Source organism: Taeniopygia guttata, chromosome 1 (assembly GCF_048771995.1).
Source record: "Taeniopygia guttata chromosome 1, bTaeGut7.mat, whole genome shotgun sequence".
NCBI classification, from domain to species: domain Eukaryota; kingdom Metazoa; phylum Chordata; class Aves; order Passeriformes; family Estrildidae; genus Taeniopygia; species Taeniopygia guttata.
In genome coordinates this window covers 46,303,751-46,331,372 of record NC_133024.1, presented here as the reverse complement: position 1 = coordinate 46,331,372, position 27,622 = coordinate 46,303,751, and the positions used below count along the sequence as shown (strand labels likewise).

The 27,622-nt window shown below is 38.3% G+C and overlaps 1 protein-coding gene across 2 annotated transcripts in view; it reads left to right on the top strand.

Annotated features, from left to right (window-relative positions):
- The first annotated feature begins 4,921 nt into the window (after positions 1–4,921).
- Positions 4,922–27,622, top strand: part of NDFIP2 (Nedd4 family interacting protein 2) — a 46,229-nt gene continuing 23,528 nt past the window's right edge. For both annotated transcript variants that reach the window (XM_030270617.4, XM_030270608.4), the window contains exons 1-3: positions 4,922–5,395; positions 24,142–24,298; positions 25,750–25,877. In XM_030270617.4, coding sequence (XP_030126477.2) covers positions 4,937–5,395; positions 24,142–24,298; positions 25,750–25,877 — 744 coding nt within the window. In that variant the 5' untranslated portion in view covers positions 4,922–4,936. The remainder of the gene's footprint in view (positions 5,396–24,141; positions 24,299–25,749; positions 25,878–27,622) is intronic.

Sequence of the window (27,622 nt, the reverse complement as noted above, 5' to 3'; positions counted from 1 at the left end):
ACATTCCTTCACAGCTTGGTGTATATTTACATTCTCTATTATGTATTTCAAATTTACTGTCATTGGTTTTATCGACTCTGACTTCTGTACATCCCATTCAACCTCACTTGTTAAATGAAAACTTCAAAGCCATAGAGGGATTTTTTTTTGTTTGTTAAACACTGTGTATTTACATAATAGCACATCAGGTTTTTAACATCAGGTCTGTAGCTGAAAACACACTGAAAAGCTAGCCCATACGAATTTTAGAAAATTCTAGTTACTTCTCCACTTTTGACATTTCTGGTATGTTTAGGTATTGTCCGCCATCTGTGTTCATCACACACAAATATGTAAATTATTATAATTTATTACAAGGGATTTTAAAAAATAGCTATAAATTCACATTTTTAAAGAGTGAATCTAGCTTTAAAGAGAACAACTTCAAACTGGCACACATTCATGTGTCTATTCCTGTGATTCTCCTGCTTTAAACTGACTTCTGTCATGTACATGTGCCTCTCCAAAACAGTGGGACTTTGTAGGTCCTTTTTTCTCTTTGTTAGACACTCCTCTGTCACCGGTGTGAAACACCAGCAGTCTTTGCATTCATTCTTCATTCTCAGTGTGTCACATTATATGGAAATACATCTTTTAAGAAGAATCTATTCTGAGAGACAAGCACACACTGCTTCAGCCTTTATTTATGGACTCTGTACCATTTCCTCTAGACTCATAGCTTACTGCACAGAACTGGCAAAGCAATCATCTTGCAGTGGCAGCTCATTATGCTTTTTCTTTCCCCTTGCAAAACCATTGAGCTGTACTGAAGAAGCTGTACTGCTGCCAGTGTGAGCGTTGGCTCCCTGAAGTTGTCTGAGACCTTCTTAAAAGATGGTGTTCCCTCACTTCTGTGGTGTCCTGCTTTAACTGCACTTGTGGTCAGCAAAGGTAATTAATGTAGGCTCTAAGGGAGACAACAGAGAGGTAGGGATCTAACCATGCTACCAGCTTAGACAAAGTACAGCTGTGCAACGCCCAGCTGTGAGGAGTTTCTCAGAATATATCTGAGCTACTTCAGAACTGTCTCTGTGACTCAGCAGGAAATAGCTGCAGCAGTAAAGAGATCCATACAGGCTGCAAAATCTGTCCTAGACCAAGGAAAATATTTGAGCTATTTCCCAGCCTGAGCTCTGTGTTGCAGTAATGACTTCTAAACCTGGTTCAGACACATCTGCATGGTATCTGGACATATCCAAAGGCTAGGTTTGCAAGACTGTACAAATGTATATACACATTGAACACAGATGATGACAATGCAATTGAAAATCTACTTTGGGCCACAAAATCTTAAAAGTAGCCCAGTGTTACTGCTAATGATGACTCTGGCATTGCCTATGTTGCCTAAAAAAAGAGAAGAAAAGATTAAGAAAACCAAGACAAAGTCCTGCTGTTTCTTTCTAAGAAATTCAGTCCCAAGTTGTTTAAGCCAACTTCCTGCTTAAAGTAGCTTAAAGAGAGATCGCAAATTTGTGCAATTTACATAAGCAGGAACATAGAATTAAAACCAAATAGCTTATAAAAGGAGTTTGAAAATACAGAGGAAAATAAATACAATCAATAAATTCACAGACCACAGGACTTGTCCATGAGTAAATTAAGTACATAAATTTAATTAGATTTACATTTTGGAACAAAGTATTTATTTCTCACTGACATTACCTGTATTAGAGATTTAAAACCACATGCTAAAGGTGTAAAACAGAGCTAAAAAAACTGAAATTTTACTTTGTTTTCCAGGTTTTGGATAGGTATGTGTGGCTTTTATTTTTAAATTTTTAAATTGTTTATATGGTACAGTAAACATATACAAAAATACTATAGTAACTGCTATATTTACTTAAAATAATACAAAATTATGTACTATAAATGTAATATAAATATTTTTTATTTTATCTAAGTATTTGGTTTATGTATCTTTATTAAGATAAAATTAACGTACTTTTAAAATCTACCTACTCTTTAAGTTCCACAAGGAACCGTAAAAATTTGAATAGGTTTATACAGGTGAAGAAATGTAAAGATAAATACTGTGCTTTCTTATTTGGTGGCCAGTGGTTGACTAATGAATGAAAAACAAGATTAAAATAGCTAACAGTCCTTGCCTTTGTGCAATTAAGTTCAGACTTGTCAGAATTCAGATGCCATCTTTCAAGACAACTTTTCACAGAACTGGGCTTGCAAAAGCTGTTGTTACCAAGCAGAATCTTTTCTTGGCTCATTTTCATGGTGGAACAAAGTTTAAACTGTTGCAAGCTTGCTGACTAACAGCAATTAGATTTCTTTTTTCCTAAAAAAAAATAAATTCTGAAGCAATACTTCCTTTTAAATGTAAATTTGAAACTATTTTGATTACATGCTATTTAGAGTACTATTTCTGTTTCTTTAAATACTGTTCTTTGACAGAAATCAAATATTCTTAAGGATCCAAAATATAGTCCTAACCAATACTGTCATTGCAGGCTTGTTAAGGATTAAGAAGGTCAAAATAAAAGTAAATCTTAAGACTAGCATTCAAGGGTTTTAGTCTATAGGACAGTCCACATGATTTTTCATCTAATTAATAAAATCCTAGCAGTTCTGAGAGACACATTTCCTGGATTCAGTATATATTCTGCACAAGAGACCACAGTAGAAATACGGACTTATGGGAGACAGTCCAGCAAAGAGCCACCAGGGTGATGAAGGGACTGGAGCATCTTTCCTGTGAAGTAAGTCTTCGAAACCTGGGGCCCTTCAGCCTGGAGCAAAATGCCTTAGAAGGGACCACATCAATGTATATAAATACCAGAAGGGAAGTGCTTAGCAGACGGAGCCAGGCTCTCCTCAGCAGTGCTCTGTAACAAAACCAGGACAATGGGCCCACACAGAAAGACTGGAGGCTCCCTCTGAACATCAGGATTTTTTTTTTTTTTTTTTTATTGTGAGAGTGACTGAGCACTGACTTAAATTGCCCCATGGACTTGTGGAGACTCCATTCTCAGTGATATTCAAAACACCTCCGGTCCTGGGCAGCCTGCTCCAGGTATTCCTGCCTCAGCAGATAGCCTCCAGAGGTCCCTTCCAACCTCTACCATTCTGTGGTTCTGTGATTTTAATGAACCTTAGTGCTTGCTGATTGCTTTGCATTATAGATTAATATTATGCCATGGTCAAAACCTCTGTAATCAGACAGTTAAATTAAAATATACAGATAACACCATTTTGAAAATACACAGATCAGAAAGAAATGCATGCTTTTTTAATATTTTGATCTTCTAAAAAGAATAAGAATCAAAAGAAGGCATATTTAAAGCCTAAATGAGTCAGATGACCTGCTTTGTTATAAGTCCAATAACTACACTTACATTCTTGAAGTAAAAAAGTACCATCCATCCAAAATTTGTCCCTACATATGAAACTCCCTCTCCACACACAAGTGTATTAACTCTATTGAATCTACTCCTGCCTCCACTGACTCATTTCCCAAGCGCTATGGAATATTTTCCAATTTTCCAATTACATACTCTTTGGTCCTCACCTATTGTCCTTTCTTCCCTTCATGTCTTCTAAAATACATGAATTGCATGAGTTCAAAACTGAAGGTTACATCTTAATAAATGCGTACTCAATTGTATTCCGACATTTGCAGTGTCAAATTCCATTTGGCAGCTTTTAACTAGTTGGAGTTTCTAGGGCAGTGCATCACAGAGCTGAGACACAACACTTAAAAAGCCATGGAGATCAGATGACAACTTCCTGAGCTGAGATGTCACATGCAACGCTTCAGAAAAAGTTTACTTTGGAGAAAATTGTTGCTAACGATACAGAAAATGTAAAACTGATTACAAAATTGGTTCATTTTCCATGTTCCATGAAATCTGGAAATATAATTAAGAGGTTTTGGTAATGGAAACACACTGCAACACTCTGTACAAACTTTCTTAAAATCAAGATGATCTTTACTAATAACTGTTCCTTTAAGAACAGAATAATTAAAGATTTATTATGCATAATGAAGAAAAAGGAGAAAAATCCTGTTAGGAAAATTATATTATTCCATTTCTAACCTATAGAAACTCATCCATTTCTAACCAGCTTTGTTTCCTAACTGCTGGTGCTTTTGATGTGCAACGCAATTGTGCAAGAAACAAAATAAATGCAACAAACAGAATAGGCCTGAACTTTCCAAACATATTTTTCTTTTCATTTGGATATCTTTAGTAACTGCTGCATTAGCCAGGTATGGGCTGCAAGCAAGGTTGCAGGCACACACACAACGTCTCACGCTTCCACCTCCTCCTCCCCTATAATCCTGCCTATCTTCACTCCCACCCAGCTAGGAACACAACTCCAATAATGGAGCCTGCTCTCCGCTCCTCTGCCCTGCCACGCTCCCGTACTGGCTCTTCCCCCCGCTCCCGCAGGTCCTCATACAGCTCGCCAGGGATGGCTGCCCGCACAAAAACACTCACCCTGCTGCTCAGGTCAGCAAGCAGCTACGCAAAGGTGATGACCTGAGCTGCAGGATAAAGTTCTGCGCGCCGGCCATTAGCGATAGCGGCTAGCCAGTTTTGTGAGAGCATTTGCCTTGCAGATCAGCTGTAGAGCAGCACACGCTAACACTTCCTCCCCACTGCAGCCAAGAGATGGATCTACGGCTATGTGAAGTTGTTGCGTGCCGCAGCTACATCTGGCAGTTCGGGAACCTACAAATGAGTCAGCCTCATCCCTTACACTTTTATGGGTGCAGGCGTTTTTAACTGATTTTACTCCAGGAGGTCATAAGAAGAGGAAAATCACATTTCCTTGCGACAGAACGGTGTTCTGCCTTCACAGGAACAGTTAACAAACGGGCTCAGGATTCTTAATAACTTTAGGTAGATGCTTATTCAAAATCGCTCTCCGGATCCGCAGTATGTCTTCTGCGCTATATTGTACTTCTTCTCGCCCCGTGGTGATCAATAGCGATAAATACCTAGGCAAGGCCTGGGCCTGGGCCGTAACAGCCTTACAGAACACTGCTGCCGAGCGAAGCGCGGGGAAAGTCGGCGAAGCCCCGCTCTCGGCAGCCGCGGCCGGGGCAGCGGCGGGGGCGGGCGCACACGCCCGGCCCGGGCGGAGCGAGCGCGGCTGCCGGCGGGGCGGGGCCCGGGCGCTCCGCCGCCGCGGGGGCGGGCGGGGGGCGGCCGCAGCGGGGCAGGGCAGGGCTGGGCGGCGGCGGCGCCGGGCGAGCGGGCGGGGGAAAAAAGGAAGAAGGGAAGGGAAGGACGGAGCGGGCGACGCGGCGCCGGGTCGGAGGAGCTGCGGCCGCGCCCGTGCGTGTCGGCGGGCGGCCAGGATGGATCACCACCAGCCCGTCAGCCGCTACCAAGTGGTGAGCGCCGCGTCCCCGGCGTGGGGCTCGCCTCCCCCCTCCCTGGGGCCTGCGCGGCGGGGCACGGTGCGACCGGGGCGCCCTTCCCTCCCCCCGCTTCTTGGTTCCTACGCGCGGGGGTCTGGCAGGGACCAGGACCGGTACCGGGCCCGTCCCACGGAGGGGCTCTGACAGCCGGGCCTTGCTCGGGCAGCGGGGCTGCCTCACTCGCTGCCCCGGCAGCCCCGCCACGGAGGGGGCGGCTGCCCGGCCTGCTCGGGAGCCGCCTTTGCCCGCCTCCCTCTCCCGCGGCGGCCGGCCCCGGCCCGGGCTCGGCGGGCTTTCCCGGGCGCCTCCCCCTGCCGGAGCGGGTGGCGGCTCCCGGGAGAGCCCGGCCAGGAGGAGCGGGGCCGCCGGGGGAGGAAGGGGCAGGGGTCCTTGTCTCTGCTAAGTGCGTTCTGCGAGCGAACCTCTGGATCCTTGTCGTTTCTGAAAGCCCGGAGCTGTCTGGCACAGGGACAGAGTGCAAGGCCTGTGTGAAGATTAGAGCGAGGGAGGGAAGTGTGAAATGCCGGGAGGAAACTGACCTTCAGTGTCTGTGTGTATGCACATGCAGGAACAGGCTATTCTCAGAAACGGTCTGCAGCTTTGTCGGTCACTGAGACCAATTTTTCTTTTGTTCCTGAACTTTACCACGGAAGTAATCATTTAGAATACGAAGGTTTTCATTCTGCCCGAATTGATTGTGCTGTTTGTTTCTCGCAGTTTAATGTCAATTACATAAATCTTGCAGTCATTACCTTAAGGTCATTTTTACTCAAAATATGTAAGCTTTCATCATTACTGGATGTAAAAATGACTTAGGTGCAGTCTCCTCAAAAGTTTAAATTTTATCCTTAAACCCGTTGTACTTTATAGCCTTGCTGTGAATGTAAAGAAGGAAGTCTGAAATCTTATTACTCTCTATGATTCAAATTTCTACTGTAATCTTCTAGCTAAATCCTGAATTATTTATCTTAATGTTTTTGTTTTACAGCTTGAGCAGTGAAAAGAATGTCCACAGAAGTAATCACGTCTGTGCATATATAAATAGTGCTATTTATATTCAGATTGTTCGTAGGTTATGATTTAAGAAAAATAATAGGAAACACTTTTATTATATTTGGAATATTTGTTTTGATAATCTTACAGCACTGTAAATTTCTGTATGGTTTTGGGCACTTAGATACAGGGGTTGTCGTAGAGGTGATGAACACACCCTGTGACGTATTCCTTTGGGTTGGTAGATGGTCACCAACTGCTTTTTTTGTGGCACCATGTTTCCATAACTTGAACTCAGTAGAAGTCCTGAAGTCATTCCTTCTTCTCTGCAACCGAGAAGAAAAATGCTGGCAGAGCATTTTCTTGAGAGCCTACAAACACTATCTTCCTCGAGGCCTGAGGTAACCTGGGCATATTTTAAAAGGCTTTGAAAGCGTATGTTATTAGAGGTCAGACAGGTAGAAGGGAAACTTTAATTTAGTTACTCAAAGGAGTAAAAAAAAAAATACCACATGAAGAAATAATTTGTCTCTGTAATATTTTTATCTTATGCTTATTAGGAACTTCCAGTGATGGTGCTGATGCCCAGCTTTGAGTAAACACTATTTGGTGTGGCCTTCCAAAAGGGCTTAGCTTAATGTTTGTCTGTATGAGTTGGCCTCCTCAGTTTGCTGTGTACATTAAATTGTGTAGTCATTTGTTATAAATCAGTCTGCTGTGCTCCAGAGTTTAAAATACAGCCTTACTGATTACTGCCCCATGGGAAGGAGCATATTGTTTTAGTTTTTTGTTATATCTGACTGCTGAAGACTGAGATTTTTGTCATGTTGTTTACTTACTGTTTTGGGTCAGAGAAAGGAAGGAACAAGGCAATTGCAGATATACTTAATTAGCAGCTGATTATTCAAGCATGTGATCTTAAGTGTTGTGATGTATTTGCTTACATAATGGCTGTGATAGGTACTGAGCAATAGATTACCACAGATTTTATGGTTTTGTCCTAGTTTTTAAAGACAAAATGTAGGGGGGAAAATGACTTAATATGGCAATACCACATTTTATTACTGTTTTATGAATTTAGTTTCATGAAATCTGGCCAGTTCTGTTGTGTTCGCTGTATTTTTTGTTTTGTTTTTTTCTTTCTCCCATGTTTAATAATACGTTTTGGCCCAGCTTGTACCCATTCTGGCTTTACTTCTAGCTAATCTATTTGACTCCATTCAGGGCAAGCTCGCTTCTTCTAGAATTATTTTTATGTGTATATTATTATCAAAAGAATTACTGACTTGTGTTTCCTGGCAGTAGCACGTAAGTGAAGTTGAAGGAGCTATCTTTCTCTTTTTATTTGTGCTGTCTTCAAGTAAGTTAAATTAAAAGACTTTAGATTGGCAGACAATTTAGTTTTGAGTTTTAGCACAAAAAGCCAGTTCTATGACTTCTTATGAAACAGGAAATGTCTCATCATAAAGGTAACCCTCTGCTTTTCTTATTTTTTATTATCTCTGTTGGAAATAGCTCTAAAGCTTCATTCTGTATCTTGTTCTTCTTTGTGTGTCTACATTTTATTTACAAAGCAGTTTAAAAGTGTTCAAACCGGGCAGCTGGTACTTGGAATTGCAGCAAAGTAAGTGTTGTGCGCAAAGAGCAGGCAGTACGTCAGCATTACGTAACTCTCTGCCGCGGGCATGTGTGATTTGTATTGCTTTCTGGCCCTCCTGTTTTGTCTCTCTTTGTAGGGCAAAAAGACAAATAATTGATGGGTAAGAATTTGTCATGCTTCCCTGCAAGAGTATGACATTAGAAGTAAAGTAGCCAACCTTTGTTGTCTTGCTTTACTTCCTTTTTTCTTTTCCTTAGTCACTTGAATGACTACATTCCTGTTGGTGAATGTATCTTAAATTTTACATTTGACATTCCTTGCAGGTATAAGTCAGTTCAGCTGTATAATTTACTTATTGTTGTAGTTTTTCTATTTCTTCCCTATTCTGCCCTGTGTTGGATAAGGTATCATGTTTAGGAAAATGATAATAAAACTTCTTCAGTAATCGTTCTTTTGATTGTTTTTAGCTTCTAGTTCTTTGTCATCTGACCTTAATAGCATTGCTGTCTTGTCTGCTTCTAGTCCAGCCTGTTTGCAGAAAAAGTGACTGGAATAATGCTTTGTGAATCTGTGCAGAAACAAAGAGGATGAAATGCAGCTGTTTTCTGTAGCACGTAAATCTGAGAGACCAGCTAAGCACTAAAGCTCAAGTTGCCTTTTTTACTTAGAAATGTGGCTTTCCAGATAACTGAGTCATGAGGGAAGACTTCATGTGTGTGTGAGTGGTTTGGGCACAGAAATTGTATTGAAGGCTTCAGGATTTACAAGCTGTACTGTTCACAAATTATAATAACCAGTCTTTCTTGATTAAAGTTTGGGGTCAGGTAGTCTTGAGTCTTTGACTTAGGGTTTGGTCAGAGCTAAACAGGTAAATGGTAAAGTGGGAAGGTAGCAAACCTTCCCGTTTGGGTGTGGCCAAAGGCAACTCTCCACAGGGATGTCAGTTCAGATGTTACTGAACTTGCCGTGCCACTGTAGCACTTGCTTTTGGTGGGGTTTGTAAGTAATGGTTGAGGTAAGAATGGTGGCTGCCTGCTGTTGTATGGCACTATACAGGGATAAAGAAATTGTTTTTTTTTTAAAAGAGATCTTAGTTGTATGAGTGTCAGTGTGGGCCTTTAGAAATGGGGCTAAGAGATGAAAATTTGTTCTGTAAACACTGTAGCAAAACACAAACTCAGATAAGGCTATATTTTCTGTATCTGTTATCTCCATTGTTGCTGACTCTTTACTCTCTCAATGTTACTTGGTTAAAAACCTTGAGCAAAGTCAAGTAGTCTTTGTAACTCTCATGAAAGTCAACCTACGAAGGAAATGTGAACAAAGAAAAATCTCTTCCTTCTTTCTTTTCCGGGGACTGAGCCTAATAGTGATTGGCAAATAAACTCCCAAATGTAGGTAATTCTATAGTTTTGATGTAAGACTGCTAGCTTATATCTATATATCTACTGTATTTTCTACAGTATTTATTGTCTTAGGAAAACTCTTATGTAATTGGTGTTACTGAACAGCTCAAGCTAGCTTAGGAAAATTCTGTTGATTTCCACAGATACGGGGTAATCTTGTAACTGGAAGATAAAATTCTACATCTGGAGCACTAAGTTTATTATACTGAAAAATACTGAGGAAAGATGGATTAAGATAAGTGTTACAGTTGTTTTCTTGTGACAGTTGCACAGGTATTTTTAGTGATAGGAGCCTCAATCATAAGAAGATACAATTTTTCATTGCACTGACTTTTTGCACTTGAAATACCTAGTTTAGGCTTAGAAAAGCAAATGAGGCTCCCCTGAAATGGGGTAAATGTTGCCTTCAGACAATGATCTGTCTCTGCATCTTAGTTGTTTTTTGGACTGTCATATTAGCAATTTAAAATTTTAAAATTATTTTTGTAGCACTCACCTCTTAAAAATTTCTCTATTAAACGGTTTCTCTCTTGAAGAAATAGCTTTAATATTTTTGTAAATTTTTTTTGCTATTTTTTAATGAAGAATCCTGCTACAAACAAGTAAAATTATAACTGTTGAGACATTTGCAGATAAAGTAGGGATGCAGTTAATTAACTTAAAGGACTATATTTTACTCTTTTTTCATTTTTTATTTAAATGTCTAAGTACTTTCTCATTTTATATGAACAACAAAAAAACTTCAAATCTCTCTGTATGTTGCTGTATGGTACTGGACAGATACAATACTTTTTGTATAAATTTAAAGCAGGGTTGTTTAACTGTGTATTGCCATTACTGTCTGATTTTTTAATCTCTTGGAGGGCCACAAATATAACACGTGGCTCTGCAGCTGATTCATAGGAGGAAACCCTGGCTCACTGGTAGACCAGGATATCAGTGGTTACAGTAACTTTCTGGGTTTTTATGTGGGCAGTTGCCTTTCTTTTTGGCGTGGGCACAGAATGACCTAAGCAACTTTGCACACAAATTGGCTTAGTTTTATAAGTTTTACCATACTGAGGGAAAAAAAAAAAAAACAAAAAAAACCCACCAAAAAAACCCCACACAAACAAAAAAAGAGTAAACCCAGTAAAATGTACCTGGATTGCTCCACTCAGGTTTTTCACAAAAGGTCTTGGTAGTCCAGAATCTAAGGTTGGATCTCTTCAAAAGTAGTACAGGAGGAGAAGTTGGAACAGGACTGGCCTTTCTAGTGGCAGTGAGATCTTGGTGTGGCTGAGCCTATCTTGTGAAACTGGGGGATTTTTAGGTTCTTCAAAGATGCATGAAGCCTGAAGAAAGAGGTACCTGATCTGTGCAGTGACATAATGTTATGTAATGTAGAGGCAGCTTCAGCCTGTGACATGCATGTCACATCTAGTAAGTTTTCTAATTGTATTAGGGAAGTTCAGTAACATGAATAAAATTACTTCAAATAGCAGGGTTCTGAGCAGGAGTAGCTGTGTTATGGCCAAACTAGATGTTCTTTCTGTGGTACTTTAAAAAGAAGAAGCTGTAAGCCTTCTCTCAGCTTGTTTATATCTGAAAAATGTAGTAGGGACCACATCAGCATAACCTCAGAAATCAAGCACTGTGTTAATACAAACTATTGGTACTAGTCTTCTAGATGAGGGGAAAATTAGTTACTTTTGACAAATGGCTAATTACAGGCAGATTTTGAAACTTTCTTCCCTGTAATGGTGTTGACAAAATAAGGAAGATGTGGCAACCGGTAATGTTGTCACACCTAACTTTGTGAGACCTCAGTGTTCAACTTAGTAATAGATTTCAGTATTTTCTGAAGTTTCATAGCCTCAAATCTCCCTCTTGATTTCTCACTGTTTTGAAAAGGGGAATGAACATATACCAGTACACTCAAATCAGGGAAGCCATTTTCAAATGAAGAAGAAAAGCAATCCAAAGAGATTGAGTAAAAAAAGAATTTAAAAAATTGGCAATTTATAAAGTTGGAGAGGCACTGCCAGCTTTTCCTCCTGAAACTGAACTACTGCAGAGCCAATACTGTGGGTTTGAGCTGCCTCAGGCTTAGGTCTCCCACTTCCTGGGCAAGTACTGTCACAAGTAGCTGATTTTAGTAAATTGGGCACCCCCTTCACCAGCTGTGTTTTTTAATGAGAATGACTAACTTTTTCTGGTTTGTGCTTAAGTCTTGTCAAGCACAGCCTGCACTCAGAGCATGTGTGATTTACAGTGAAAGTGAAAAATAAATTTCCATTTTAACATTTGTCTCTTTATTCCACTTAAGTATTGTTTCCATTATCATAGGCTAAGATTAGCCTAAAACTGAGATAGTCTAACTTACTCCTCAACCACTCCATAGCCAAAACATTAGATACTGGGTCATGTCCATCAGCCTCGTCCATGGTTGTGCCTCCAGCTGTGTTTGGAATGCACAGAACATTTTTAAAAAAAGTCCTCTGAACTTTGAGTGATGTAGACAATATAATATCTGTAATAAGTTTTATATTGCTTTATTTTTCCTTGTAAACCCATCTTTTTCTTTGGTTACTAGGTTCTTGGCAGAATCTTCTTACTTGTAAAATGTGTATTTCATGTAAAAAAAATGAGGAAAAAGCTGGTCTCCCTACTATTGCAGGGTAACTTATTTACAAACATGGTTTGTTCATTTTAGCTTTGAGCAATATTTACCTGTTGAAGATAATCCTATAAATGTTCACTGATTGTTCTTGTAAGGGCGGTCAGAATCATGTCCTTGGTAAAGATGTATATGTGGCTTCAGGTGTGGAACATGCTTTTGCTTTTCCCTGATTAATCTGAAAAAATTATGTTGGAGAGGTTATTGAAAAGAGGGTACTTACAGTAGCAATTCTTTGCTTCCTGCAGGAAAGATGTTTAGGATTCTTTTAAAGTGGTGCAAGCTTGTGGTTAAACATTGCTTTGGTAATGGTTAATGTAATTAACATTTGCCATCTTTGAGGAATAAGTGATGCCTTTGGTAAAAAATGAAACCCTTGGGACAGGGGTCTTGGATGGTACTGAGGCCAGTTGTCCATATTGATCATGGTACTTCAGAGTCTGTTGTTGTATCTTGAAATTTAACAGAAACAATCCTTTAGGTATTTTTCAAGGAATGTACTTAAGCATTAGGGCTCTTAATTGAATCTCCAGAGTTGTGGTCATAAAATTGACTTGCATCAAATAAATGAAATAAATGCTTAGGAAAAGTGACTTGCACAAGCTGATTGCTCTTTAAAAATCTGTTCCAAATTCTAGAATTACTGCATAATTCAAATAAAGGAGTTGGCCACTAAATCCCTGCAGTGCTGGGCCACAGCTGATGTTGGGCGGTGTGGCTTGTGTTCCTTTGTGTGCTTTTTTGTTTAGCTGCCTCATAATCAATGGACCTTCTGGAAAGTTCCTGCTTTCAGGTGTGTGCTTTGTCTCACTGCCAATTGAGAGGTCCGGAGAATTTTCCTTTGTGCCACTTATTTTGTTGGATTGCTTTAAAATGCTCAGTCAGCACTCTTTAACAGTAGTGTTGAAAAAATTCCCAGCTACCTGTCGAGACCTAAGCATGCTTTTTTTTTTTTTTTTTAAAGGAATGACCCTGAATGTTTATAAGTGTTGTGTGAATTGCAAATGAAAATGAAAGTCTTTTCAGTAGAACCTGCTCTTGCAATTCATAGTAAGTGTGTTCAGCTGGTGTTGTATATGTGTGTTTTTTTAAGCTGTTGAAATTTGTCTGTATTATCTCTGTAAGTTGAAGAGCTCAACTACTCTATTTCTAATTACTAAGAAAATGGGTTATACTGAAAAAGTCAAGCACGACTGACCTGCTAATAAGAATAGTTTGCTCTTATTGATTAATAGTATCATCTGTCATATATTTTATTTAATTAATGATTTCATTTTGGGCTATGGAGTTATAATGTTGGGTAGGAGACTTTTGCTAGCCTGGCTTGATTTAAGTACACATGCAATAAAATTCCTGGTCGATAATCTTGAGACTTTTAAAGTTTTTCATGATTTTTCTGAAGAATTTTCAATTACACTTATGCATGGTACAGGAGACATGCACTTGAGTCCTTTTTTTCCTACTTCTTTCAAATCAGGAGCTTGAGGTGAAACTCTGTGCTGCTTCTGCAGTTCAGTTTCCACAATACATTTTCAGGAATAAAGTCTTCATCTTTGTTACTCCCTTTTAAAATAAATTTTATCATGTTAGCATCCTCCTGCATCGTCTTTAGGAAGTTTTTGTTCTTGAGCTCTTGCGTTGTACTTTAACCAAAATATGTATAGCATTTAGAGTAATATTCAGAATTTTCAATTAACATTAAATTTTGCAGCCCAGATGAATGTAAGCTAAAATGGAAATGGAACTAGTTGTTGAATATGGAGTCTGCTCATGGTGATGTTTCCTGATTTTACAGGCTTGCCTGTTCCCTCTGCTTTTACAGTTTACATGTTGTGTATGTTCTATGTGACTTAAGTGTGAGCTGGATCTACTTTCTGTACTAATTCCATAAAGCTGCTGCTGAGTAAAGACATGGCCTGTGACATGGTGGTTTGCTGAAACTGTTGCCACTAAGGTGGCAGATGCCAACAAATCGTAATGCAACACTATCCATTATTAGGGAATCAGGGAGAATTAACAGGAAGTACCCCCGTATGAGACACAAGACCTGCCTGTGTGTTGGCTACTGTCCACAGTTTTGGTTGATCACAAGGGGAGCTACAGAAAGGAAGGGGAAGTGGACTTCTTGAAAGTGCTCTGAAATAGGTGGTGGGAATTGGAAGTGGCCGGAACCTGCAGAGTCACCAAGGCAGTGGGTAAAGTAGTTGTGGAGCCGTTATTCACCAAATTGTGCAATAGTAAAGTTGTAGAGTGCTCACTGGGGTTTGGTTTAGAAAAGAAAGTACATAAGGGAAGCAAACATATGCAGTTTGTTTATACACAAGATTATACAGGCAGATTATACCAGCAGATTCAAGAAAACAAACTCGCATGCATCAAATCTGTAACAGATGCAAGTGGAATAGGCAGAGATGCACACTTTACCAGCTGTCATGGAGCTGCTATGCTTATTGGGGAATCTGAGGAACATGGATGTCAAAGAAGTGATTAAGCCTCGTGTGCTGATTGTGTTGGAGACAGAACACGCCCTTAGACTGACCTCTGGTCTCAGTAACATGCTTCTGTTTTGTTACTGAGTTTCTTCTATCTAGAAAGTGTTCAAGGAGGAAAACCTCATTTTGTACTTTGTTTATAGAATTAAACCAGTTCGTCAAGCTATTCTCAAGTTACTATTTGACAAACAGAAGGCTATGTGATGGGTGGTAATGTTTTTAATAGCTTCTACATTCTGGAGTAAGTCAGAGTTGCAATACCTCACTGTGTACAAGCTTTAGAGTAAGCTTTTAACAACTTCTTTTTCCTAGAAATTTTTTATATTATGTGTAAAGATTTGAAAATGTTGGTCCCAGCAGTTGTTGTTATTAATATTTAGACATAGCATTGTTTTGTTGGCAAATTTCTGTGTTAGTCCCTATAACTATGTAATAGGAAGAACCCTAGGAGACAATGCCCAGTTTATAATTTTACAATGAATATGAAGCATGTATCTGTTTGGATCATACCAAAATTCCAGTATTCAAAATTATTGTGGCATAATTCATTAATAGACAAGAAACCTTCAAGAAAAGGGGAGAGAAATGGATATACTTTGAAGAATAAGACCCTAATTCTAATATCACTAGCCTTAGAACATTCATTTTTCCAGAAGAGCTCATGCATTCACACCAGATATGTTCTCATTCATTAATACCTCTACTTTTACTGTTGATGGGAGGGATTGGAATGGGAATAATCTCAATAGAAGCCATAGGGAATGAATGCAGATGTGTATGTTGTGCTACTAAATGTGTTAACTAAATTGGTTAAATCTGAATTATAATACCTGTAAAATGAAAGAGCATGTGAAGTGTTATATGTGAGGTAGTTGTTGGGATGGACAGAGAGACACATCTATGTAGATCTGTCTACACATACATGATAATGTTTTTTCATTTCCTTCAAAGTCCTGATCACCATTATTTGGTTTGTGGGGGGGTTTTATCAGATTTATAGGACTCTTAAAAGAAAAACTAGCGATCCCTAGTTAAGAAAAGATCCCTAATTAAAAAAAGTTCCCTAGTTAAAAGAGAACTAAGATAATTTAAGTATTACTTAAATACATATGAAGCACTTTCACTTGCTACAGATTATTTTTGCACAAGGAAAATCACTGTGGTAAAAAAACCATTTTTTTGGCAACTTACTTTTCAACAACATTCAGTAAAAATCTCCGGATTCTTTTCAAAGTTTGCCTCCAGAGGTTCTGGGTTTCCATGGTATCTAATCCCTGTTTAAGTGACACGCTTGGTATTTCTACACAGCTGTGGAATGGCAGCAGTGGACTTCTGTCAGCTTTCTTGCTTCTAGTGCAGATTTTACACCTTCTCTGACATATTAACTACTGTTGAAAACTTTCTGCAGAGATGCCTTATGAAAAAAATAAACCAAAAACAAACAACAAACCAACCCACTTTGTTGTCATGAAGGGGTACTGCTGGATCTGGGTGTTGGGTAGTTGATGCTTGCCAAGTGATGGGATGGTGAGGAAAAGAAAACGATGTGCATCCGTTCTGTTCAGTCAGGAATTCTAATCAGATTTGATCACTTAGTTTTGAATACATAAAAGCAAAAAGAAGCTGAAAATTTCTTCACTTCTGTATCTTACTGAAAAGCCTTATAAGCATAATTGCTAAGTAGTTCAGTGTTTATTAATCTGAAGGCTCACCAATCTTGAGAGGATTGGTGTTTCTTTGGAGAGCTGTGGCTGTGGCCAGGACCATATTGCAGCAGAGCATACATTTGGTAGAGAACTGGAAATAGTTGCCTTCCTGCTAGCTGGTCTGCCTGTGTTTGTGGGAAATTCGTGTTAAAACACATATTTGAAGAAAAAAGCATGTTCTAAACTACCTTATTTGTGGATTAAAAAAAACCTGATACTGTGGAGAAAGGTAATAAGTTAAAATACCATGTAGTTTGTTTCACATTTTCTCAAGAATCCTTGTATTCTGGAAAACTGAAATATTTATTTTGAAAAGCTCTTGTGGATATGTTTGTTTTCCAAATAAACAAGAAAATGAAAAAAAAAAATTGCAGAAAGGTTTATTTAGATCTTCTGCTCTTAAATTTATGACCTAAGTGTAATTACATATTATTTCTTTTAGTTTTGATTTTTCAGTGGCTACTAGTGACCTAAATCAGAGCTAATTGATCTTAGCTCTTGCCTTCAGCGAGTTTGCCGATGACACCGAGCTGTGTGGTATGGTTGATATGCTGGAGGGAAGGGATGCCACCCAGAAGGACCTTGACAGGCTTGAGAGGTGGGTGGATGCAAAAATCATGAATTTCAACAAGGCCCAGTGTTTAAGGTCCTGTGCCTGGGTTGGAGCAATCCCAAGCACAAACACAGGCTGGGGATGAACTGATGGAGAGCAGCCCTGCTGAGAAGGACTTGGAGGTGCTGGTGGGTGAGAGGTGGACATGACTGGTGGACATGACTCAGCCAGGAGCACTCACAGCCCAGAAACCAAACATGTCCTGGGCAGCAGGGACAGGGAGGGATTCTGAGCCTTCTACTCTGTGCTGCATCCAACTCTGAGGTCTCAAGCACAGGAAGGAATGGGCCTGTTGGAGTGAGTCCAGAGGACGGACACCAAAATGATCAGAGGGATGGAGTACCTCTCCTGTGAGGGGAAGCTCTGAGAGCTTGGATTGTTCAGCCTGGAGAAGAGAAGGCTCCAGGGAGCCCTTATGGCAGCCTTCCAGCACCTGAAGGGGCTGTGCAAGAAAGCCAGAGAGGGTCTTACAAGAAGATGCAGTGACAGGACAAGGGCGAATGGTGTCAAACTGGAGGAGGGTAGATTTGTGTTAGATATAGGAATAATTTGTTTCCTGTGAAGGGTGTGAGGTGCTGGAGCATGTTGTGCAGAGGAGCTGTGGGACCCCCACATCTGAGGAAGTGGTCAAGGCCAGGCTGGAGGGGGCTTTGAGCAACCTGGTCTAGTGGAAAGCGCCCTTGTCCGTGGTGGGGGGATCGGAACTATGTTATCTTTAAGCTCCCTTCCAACATAGACCATTCTATGATTCTGTTCATGGTGATTATGGTTTAATGATACAGGTTTTATGTGTTTTTCTAAAAATAAAAAAAACAATAGCTGATAATATGAGCTGTTGATACAATTAGGTGGCATTCAGAAAACAGAAACATCCTGAAGTGTTTTTCTAACAGGTTCAGATTCAAATTTTATTTCAAGATCTTTTTTTGCCTTGAAAATCCCAAGATAAAGATTTTGCTATTTACAGATAAATAAATCTTATTTTTAGACTAGTAAAGCTGAAAAATGCCGTATGTGGTTACAAAACAAGCATTTGCAGCTTGTATTTGTTAAAGTTATTTTTATGTAGCAAGAGATCTCTGCTTTCATGCCTCATTTATAGAGAGCAGTTTATTGCAGACTTAAAAGTCACTACCAGTAGGCAAGTGTTAAAGGACTTGAATTTTTCAGCAAATGAAGGCATCAGGTGAAACACAGATATGAAAAGCTGGTAGCTTTTTGAAGAGGATAGCTTTTATTTTAACCCATTGTTTGTTGCACCTATCACATTTACAATGTTATGATTTCTGTGGAATAAATGTGTGTGTACCAGTATGGAAAATGTCATTAATCTAATGCAGAAATGTCAGAGTTCTTTTTGTGCACTGCACTGACAATCTTAAATATGTTGTGCCTTTCCTTCCAATGCTAGAAGCTGCAATAAATGGATATTTTGGGTGGACCTTTTGTCATAATGTGAATAAATGGTAATAGAATGCCAAAGTAACTTCTACCAAGTGAAGAAGTGTTCTACCAAGTGCCAAGAGTGTTGCTTTTTGTGAAGGAAGTGCTTCAATGTACTGTTTTGCATACAAAGGTGGAACTTGCATTACCTGCTTGGCTGTCTCCACAGTTTTACTTGAAGCAAAGTTTTAGGTCCAACATAATGAAATTTCTGTGTGTTTTATTAGTTTTAATGCAGTTTGGAAGAACCCATGAACTCATCAGTGTAAGGTTAAAACTGGATGAGTCAAAGCTTCTTCAAAAATGTAATTTCATTTGAAAGGTAGAAAGAAGGATATGTTAAAAGTGCTTTTTAATTTTTGATTGCTAATGAGAATTTTGTGTAGCTCTGTGGTGTCCCGGACAGAACCATCACTGCTAAAATTTACCTAAGAGTCACATTTTGACAAGATGAGCTGGTAATAAAGGTATTAAAATAAACAGGAAAATAAAGCTGGCTAATTGTATGAGATTTTTTGGTTTTAACTTGTATAGCAGTATCTCCTGTATAATTTTGTGCTATGCTAAAGAAATTATGTAAGCAGAGTGAAATAAACATGTTTATAAAAAAAGTTTAAATGTTTAAATAAAATTGCACATTTTTAAAATATGTGCAATATGCTGTTGAAATTGTGTTGCAATAATTTTATAATATACTGGTTTCCATAATAGTATTCTATGAAAGGAGTAAAGAGCAGCTTTTGAAATGTAAATTCAGGTTACAGAAATTGAGTGGTGTTTGTACACTATGACTACAATTAGCATGTTCTACTTCAATGCACTTTATCAGAGATTATCATTCTAATCTTGTGCATTTTTAGTGCAGTTGATAACAGGTATTTTCTTGTATCCCTTTCCTCTGTTTTTTTTTAATGGCATAATTGAATAACTTGATTATATTGCCATTCTTGTACAATCAGTCATTTAATCAGAAATGAAGCAAACTCTGTTTAGCCAGGAAAGCAAACATCTGTAGGTCAGATAAAGTTTGTTATTTCAGACAGATAAAAAGTGTTAAGTAGATAGTGAGATCTTCCACTTTTAGTTTTTATTTTGATAAGCCTAAGCATTTAAAGTATCTGCATCCATCCCCTCAGTAAAAGCTTCTGTTCTGTGGGCTATGTTTTTTTGTAAGCTGTCAGCTGACTTCAGGTATTGCATCTGATGAATTTGGAAATAACTATACAAAATAACAACAGACTTAAGGAAATCAGTTGTAGAAGGAACAATTGTGTACATTGTATAAGAATAATTTCTTTTTAAAAGGAATTATTTATGTAAAAGTAGAAAATAAACATAACTGTATTATATACAATATTTTGGTGCTGAAAGATCTGGCATTGATTTTAAATTATTCTGAAATGTAATAGTGAATCACTGTTTTGTAGATCTTTTCTGGGAAGGGAACTGAAGATAGTAGAAGGTAAAAATCATATGAAGGAAACTATTATGTTTTTCTGTGCTGTTCACCCTTTTGTGGTTACCATGAGACTGAGTCATTGTTAGCAGAAGAGCCATTGCTCCTTGGTTGATTTTGAATTTTACATGTCCTATTGTAGATACTTTTTGAGAATATGAGCCTGTAATGTTCTCTAGTTTGAGGGCTGCAAAAGCAGGGATTGAAATACTAGCATTAACAGTTTAAGAGTAATGTGTCTAATAGCAAAGTACACACTTTTCCTTTTTATAGTGAAGCTCCATATAGTCAGCCAGATATCCCAAGTACAGACTTAAACAGGAAGAAAAAAAATTTCAATGTCACCCACTTTTAAAATGTGAGGGAGGGAGTGGGGGGGCTACTAATTTACAGTTGTCTGTGGTTTAATAGGTCTTAGTAATTGTTTTGACCATTATGTTCACAAAAGCAGCTATATTGCCTACCACCAAATTATGGTTCATTGGAGGCTTGAGAGGGGCTGAGATGATGACCTGTGAGTTCTCCTTAGTCCTTTAATTAAACATTAGGTGAAACATTCTTACTATTAGAAAAAGAAAATCTTGGATATTATTTATATACTTTCAATGTTAAATGCTGCTTCAGGTGACATTTAAGTACATAGCATAAGTAATACCTTGAAACAGACATTCTCTGTTCCTTTCTGGGTGTTTTTAGCTTGGTTTCTATGGCAATGAAGCCTATGAAGAGTGTCAGGCCTCTTCTTCCCCTGTCTCCAAATATAACTTCTAAATTTACCGCCAGTAGAAGCCAAAATTAAATGTGAAGGGGGAGGCTCAAACATATTCAGATTCCTACTGGTTTCAAGCAAGCTGGTGACTCCAGAGAGGAGAGTCAGTGCTCTGTGAAGACAAGGCAGAGTTCCTACAGGACAAAATAATATAATCACTGTCTAACCCTGGTGTGGGCAAAATTTCCGATTTACTGGGACAAGTTCTGCTGCAGCTGGGGGGTTTTGTTTTGTTTTAACCCAGTGAAGTAGTCCTCTGCAAGGAGCTGAACTTACTGCCCTGAGGAGAGAGTAGGATACAGGACACTTGAACAAGAACTAACAAAAGCTAGTTTGTGTTCATGGAACAACTTGTGTTTATTATTCTAGCTGTAAACACTCAAGCTACTTAATTCAGTTATTGTGGGGTTTTTTTTTGTTGCCTTTTTTAAAATAAAATGGTGCAGATTTATCTTTAAGTTGTTGCATTAGGATTACCTTGATGCTTTTCAGAATTTCTGAGAGGCCTCTATAATAGAAGCGAGGATAAACAGAAATACTTGTTTCTTAATTAGAAGTATTACAAAATAAAAACACTTTGTGTGGCAGTAAAGGGTATAATGTGTTTCTATTGTATGGAAGCCTTAGGATGGAATTTTTCCATTTCCTAATTGCAGTTGCTATAACCATTGAATGACTCATTAACTTTGTCTTTGAAGGCAAGAAGTCTCATGTACATTTTTCTTGTCTGATCTTCATGTTAACTCCATCATCTACTAAATTACTCCACTGTTAGTTTATTAAATAATTTGGAGTAAAAAAGCTTTCAAGAAAGCATGTAGAAGTTGTAAAATTGAATTTCTGGGGAATGGCAAAGTTGGGTTTTTTTGTTTGTTTTTTTTTTTGTTTTTCTTAAGCTCTTTGACCAATTATATGCTTGTGCATCTCTGTATCTTCATAATAGCAACAGCATTTACTGTGGTAGGGAAAAAAAGTTGCAGTGATTGAAGAGGAGGAGGGCAGGAGAGGAAGAATGGAAGTAACAGAGACCCATTTAAGTTTCCTTTACTTTTTCCTCTTCCTAAAGACCAGGTTGTTTTGGTGGGGTAGTCAGAACTACACACACATCCCAAATGAGGGTGAGTGTACCAGCCATCAGTGGAAGAACTATACCAATAGTGTTTTGTTCTTTATAACTTAGTTAATCAAATTAGTTTTATTTAAGAATGGGCTTATTTTGGCTATATCCATTGCAGTACTAGATTTTTCTTGTGAATGACTGTACTTTATATAGAACCATAATGTTTATAGCTGTCAGCTTGCTTTTCTGATCAGCCTTTTTAGAGTCGACTGGTTTGTATTCTCACTTGCTTTCTGTAGCCCAGAATATGTTAGGTTGTTTTGAAGTGCTCTTGTTTTTTTTGGCTTTAACTACTAGAAATGGCTGAAAATATTTATCATATTGCTGCTAATTCTTGGATCACTGATGAGGTATTAAATAACCTGATTGCTCAGGACCCAGAAACCCTCAAAATACGTATCATTTCCATTGAAGGTGACCTCTGAGCATCAGGAGACTTTTTTTCCTTTATTTTTAGTAATGTGAAGGTGTCTGAGCACTGAAACAGGTTTCCTGCATAGCCTGTGTAGTCTCTATCCTTGAAGGTATTCAAAAGATGTTTGGATGTGGTCTTGTACATCCAGCTGTAGATGCTTCTTGAGCAGAGAGGAAGAACTAGATGGGCTCAGAGGTCCCTTTCAACATCAACCATTCTGTGAACTTTGCATATTAAAACAGTTTTGATGTTAGTGTAACAGTGCTTAATAAGAAATGTAGTGTTCTTCTTAGAAGGTACTTTTTCCAGTGACCTGATTGTACTTTGCCTAATAGAAAATAATTGTAGTTATATTCTTAATATTTGTTACTGAAATAATATTTTGCTGTAGGGTGTTTGAAGTTACAGAATTCTTCTTTTAGATATGTTTAACTTAATCTTATTTTTTGGTATGGGTTTTACATGTGGTACTTCAGTTGTTGCCTTCTAGGAATCTTACCTTGTAGTTCACACTACGGGGAACTAGCACTTTTCTAATTCTAGTACTCTTTCTTTTTAATACATTCTAAGAACTAGAAAGTTAGCTAAAATAATCAAAAATATCTTCTTTACGAAAAGATATTAGCTGGTGGATCTGAATTCCACAGTTTTAATCAGCATTCTTCCTTATCCAAATTCTTTTTTCTGTATATGTCCTTTACTGGACATGTCTTTTTTTAAAACTGCATCTTAATCAAGATTAAAAAAACCCAAACAAACCAGCACCTTAAAGTTTTGTAGGGAAGGATTGTTTCTAGAATGTAAAGAAAAGTAGAATATTTTGAGAAATCTTAAAGTTTGCATGGAGAAACTCTTTGACTGGATGCAAGAGAATGAAAGTACCAATTACAGAAGCAGAAATGTGTCTTAATTCTTTTTCTTCTATGTCGGAACTCAAAATGTCCCTCAGACATTTTCAGTGGTTCCAGGCCTTGCTCAGAAGCATTTTAGACCCTGGCAAGCAGCAGAAAACAGCTGTGATCTTGAGTTTGAACCATGGAATGAATTACCAACTTTGAGGGTGGAACAAGCGGTCACAGAGAGTTAGATGGTATAGTAAAAGTAGTCACAAATCAGAGGGAAAAATTTTTTAGTGTTGTACAGGGGGGTTTTAACACCTGTACAGGGGGTTTTTACTTTGTACATGGGGGTCAGGAGTTCTAAGATGGAGGAAAGTGGGCCTGATCCTGTTCTTCCTCCTTCTTCTTCCTTGCCTCCATGTTCTTGGTGATGTTGGCACTCACAGATTGGTTTAGAGTAGAAGAGCACATTGTAACATAGATAGTAGGTATTGGGGAAAATCTGTAAACATATAATACGTAATATATCATATAAAAGATAGCAGCAGCCCTGGGCGGGGGGAGAGACGATGAAGACACCGGACAGTGAGGGTGTCAGGAGTGTGTGTGTCTCTGCCTGGGCCGCTGACCAAAGCAGCCGCAGTGGGCGAAGACAATCTTTTAGATAACTAGCAATAAACTGCCTTGAGACCGAACAACAAGAGGCTGCAGAGTTTTTCTTTGGAAGCAAAGGTTGGAGGAGAGACTTTACCACCACACGAGACCCCTGAATCAATCCTGGGGTTCTCACACTTCTAGATAAATACAATAAACAACAGTATTTCTCACATGATGTGTTTTAAAATAAGTTAATACATTTTATGACTGTACATAAGAATAAAAATAGAATGGTAGTTAAATATTCATATAATAATTTTTTGCCATATAGTAAACATGGAAAACTCCGGATTTTTAAGACTCCCTGAAAATCACTGAGAAGAAAACCTTTCCTGGGGAAAAAAAAAGGCAGGGCAGTTAAGATAATCTTTTGCTGATTGCTTAAAAGAATTTAGGTGGACTACTTGAAGTGGTCACATGCTATTTTGTAAATGATTTGTTTTGTTGATGAGAGTAATCTTGTCCCTCTTTGAACATGTCTCTGCAAGTATTAGGTTTTCATGGGAAGTATTCCCTCAATGCCTCTGAAATGTGTGTATTTTTTTCCTAAGCTTCACAATGAGGATGACCCCCCAGAGTCTTCATCAGCTGAGCAACCTTCGACATCTGCAGAGACTCCGCAGCCTCCGCAGCCAGCAGCCTTACCTGAGGCAGATACTTCCCCTCCTCCTTACTGTAGCATAGCTGTGGAAGCAGCTGCAACCTCAGGTATTTTTCTCACATAGCAGCTTGTCAGGGATGAGCGTGTATGAATCAGCTCTTGGTTCAAAGTGGTCTGATGCTCTCGTGTAATTTTTTTTTCCATGCACACAATTGCAGTAAAAAACTGGCCTTTGATGTGCAGCCCTTTGGTTTGTTCAGAAGAAGAAGCACACTTGTAAATTATGCTGATTGTTCCAAATTGCTAGACTAAATGGATGTTCATTAATTAGTTTAATAGGTTTTATTTAAGTCTGCTTATATTTCATTTCCACATTTAATCTGCATCTTTGAGTAATGCTCCATTATCAACCTCATTAGCAAGTTTCATTGCCTCTATAAAAAACTCTTCAGACTTCTTTAGTGTGTGATATGGTTTGGTGAAAATATTGCCATGAAAAGGTTAATTTTGCTTTAAAGACTCTTGATAAAACTTCTCATGAAAAATGAGTAATGGGTCTCTTTATCTGTTTATTCACCTCTCCCTTTCTTAGGAGATTGTGACTTTTCTTGGGGTTATGGGAGACTTAACAGCAGCTAACATCAAAGTTCCTGTTTAAGTAAAGCTGTATGGATTTGTGTTTCCCATGTGTCAAATAAATATTTTAGGAGTAGCTGCCAACCTAATTTTTTTAAAATGTTTGTTAAAAGAACAGTTTCCTGTCCCTGTTCTTTGAGACAGTGTTTGCAAGGATAATATATAGCTGTGTGGAATTATCCCTATATATAACATCCTTGTGTTGGTGTGCTGACAAATCTGTTGACCATGTGACCTGTGCTGACAAATCTTTATCATGTAAACAGCCTTTTAACGAGCTATACTGGCTGTAGGAGGAAACTCATGGCATATTTTAAGTACTTTTAATTAATATTGTTAATAATTCTATTTTATATGGTAATGTCTTGTTCTTAACACACAGAAGAGTGAAATCCGTGGTCCATTTTGATGGAAGGAACAATTTTTTAAATAATGTGTTGAAATTGAAATCTTGGAAAAACTGATTTTCAGAGAGCAACTGGAGTTGGCAACAAGGCCACACTAATAAGAATACAGCATGGCTGTTACTGTACAGAAGTAACAGATTGATACTGATATTTGAAAACATTTTTTTAAAAAGATTTTTGTGTGTATATCTCTTGTATGATTGGATAAAAAGCATTTGGTTGGAATGCTTGAGGATATAACTGACCAAATATGATTCCTTTCTTCATGAATCTGTTGACTTCTTGCCAGCATCTGTGTCAGTGTTTCTGCCTTGGGTAGCAGCTCAAAGTACTATCAAGCTGTTATAAAAGCTTTTCTTTTAAAAATATTTTGAAGAATTTAAATTGCAAATATCCTCAGTTTTAGCCTCTGTAAAAAAAATATACTTTAAAGGCAAATAATTATGTGCATGTGGAAGTTAATATTTGTAGTATCTTTCTGGTTTAAAAATAAATAACTTCTTTATTTTGAGCAGACACACACAATGAGTTTTATCCTGTACCGCCTCCATACAGTGTAGCTACCTCTCTTCCTACATACGATGAAGCAGAGAAGGCCAAAGCTGCAGCCATGGCAGCTGCTGCAGCTGAAGTTGCCCAGCGAGTAAGTGATACAGTTCTGCTGTGTTTGTTTTGCGAAAAGTGTCAGGCTACTTACTTATAACAATTGGGCCCATATTATGACCTATTACTATAATAATGGTGGGCTGATGATTTAAATATTTTGTATGTTTAGGTTTATATAGATAATGTAAGTTATTTGTAAATACTATAAAAAGTACTTTGTATTCAGTATTTTGAAAGACATAGCTGTCTAAACAGCTTTAAAAGCCAAATATTGCCCTGTTTTAATAGTTTATCCAGCATTTTGTCAACTCTCAAATAGGTATCCCCTACTAACATTACTTTGTAGAGTTATCACTAATGTGTACTGTTTTGGATGGTAAAAACAAAAGAATTACCAAAGACCTTTAGAGAGGAAGGGAGAATTCCAACAGTCTGGAAGAGTTACGACCCCAAATCGTGTAAATAGCTTTTAAAAGGAAAAATTCCTGTTGTTTGATCTATGGAATCTTAAATACTGAAGTTCAAAGAAATGCTCCAAGTACTTAAAAAAGCCCCTGTGTGAGTTGTGGTAAACAATTAGTAGGCATATATTCAGTATTTCTAGTTTTGTAAGAATTAATCTTATGAAGAATACAGTCTTCAATTCAGAAGATTGGTATCTGCAGTTAGTGGTAAATGCTAGTTTTGTAAGCAAGTTTCTCCTTTTCTCTGAAGTTCTGGAATGTGGAAATTCTGCTGCTTGGTAGTATTGACAATAATATACTATACCCAAAAAAGGCTTCCAGTGCTTTCACTAAAATTTCCTCCTTGAGATCAAATGTGATTACATATGATATACATTTTAAATCTTATTGGCTGCAGTGTGCTTGTGACTGGGAAAAAGCCTTTACTCACCCAGCAGGAGGCAGGTCCTTCCTTGACTGCTGCACAGTGCTTGCAGTGCACAACACTCACTTTAAGGTATGCACAGCTAATGTTAAAGTAGGTTTGTGTAACATCACCAGTGATGATGTCACACAAAGCTGTTTGACTGAATTTGGTAGGAAACCACTGACGTTTGACTTGCCAAATTTTAGCAGTGAGGGGATGAATCTCCAATGTCACATTTTATCTACTCTAACAGGAGCATGGATTTATTGTAGTCTGTCCTTCCTGCTTATCACTTAAGTAAAACTTTTGCTGAAATACTGGTGTGAATGAAACCCTTATTCTGAAATTACAAATTTGGAGCATGAAAAACCCAAACCCTAACTTGTAGAGGACCTGTGACACTGCAGACAGGACGTGCATCTCTCGCAAGATTCTTGTTCTTACATGTAGAACCCTATGAATCACAAATTTCAGACATACAAGTAATCCTCCTTGACAACTCAGCCTGAGGTTCAGCCAATTTCCAGAATAAAGCTAAGCAAAACAAACAAAACTCCAAAACAGAGCAAGTATTTTTTTTTTCTTGTAATTTCAAACTTTTATTTACTCTTTCTTACAAGCTTAGCTCATTGTAACAGAAACTTCTTTTGCCCTTCCTCAAGCAGTCTGCCTGGTTTTGGTCAAACCACAGGTTTTTGAAAAATGAATTTCCTCAGTTGATAAATACAGCTTCAGATTTTGTAAATGCATGGAGATGGTCTTGCATGAAAAGGTTTAGGCTGCTCATAGCTCTGGAGGGAATGGGACTTCAGATGTGCTGTTCCCAGAGAACATTCTCAAATGTTCTGTATCAGAGTAGAATTACAGAGCTAAAAGTAGATACACCTTATGGCTGCTCTTGACTGCTTTTGG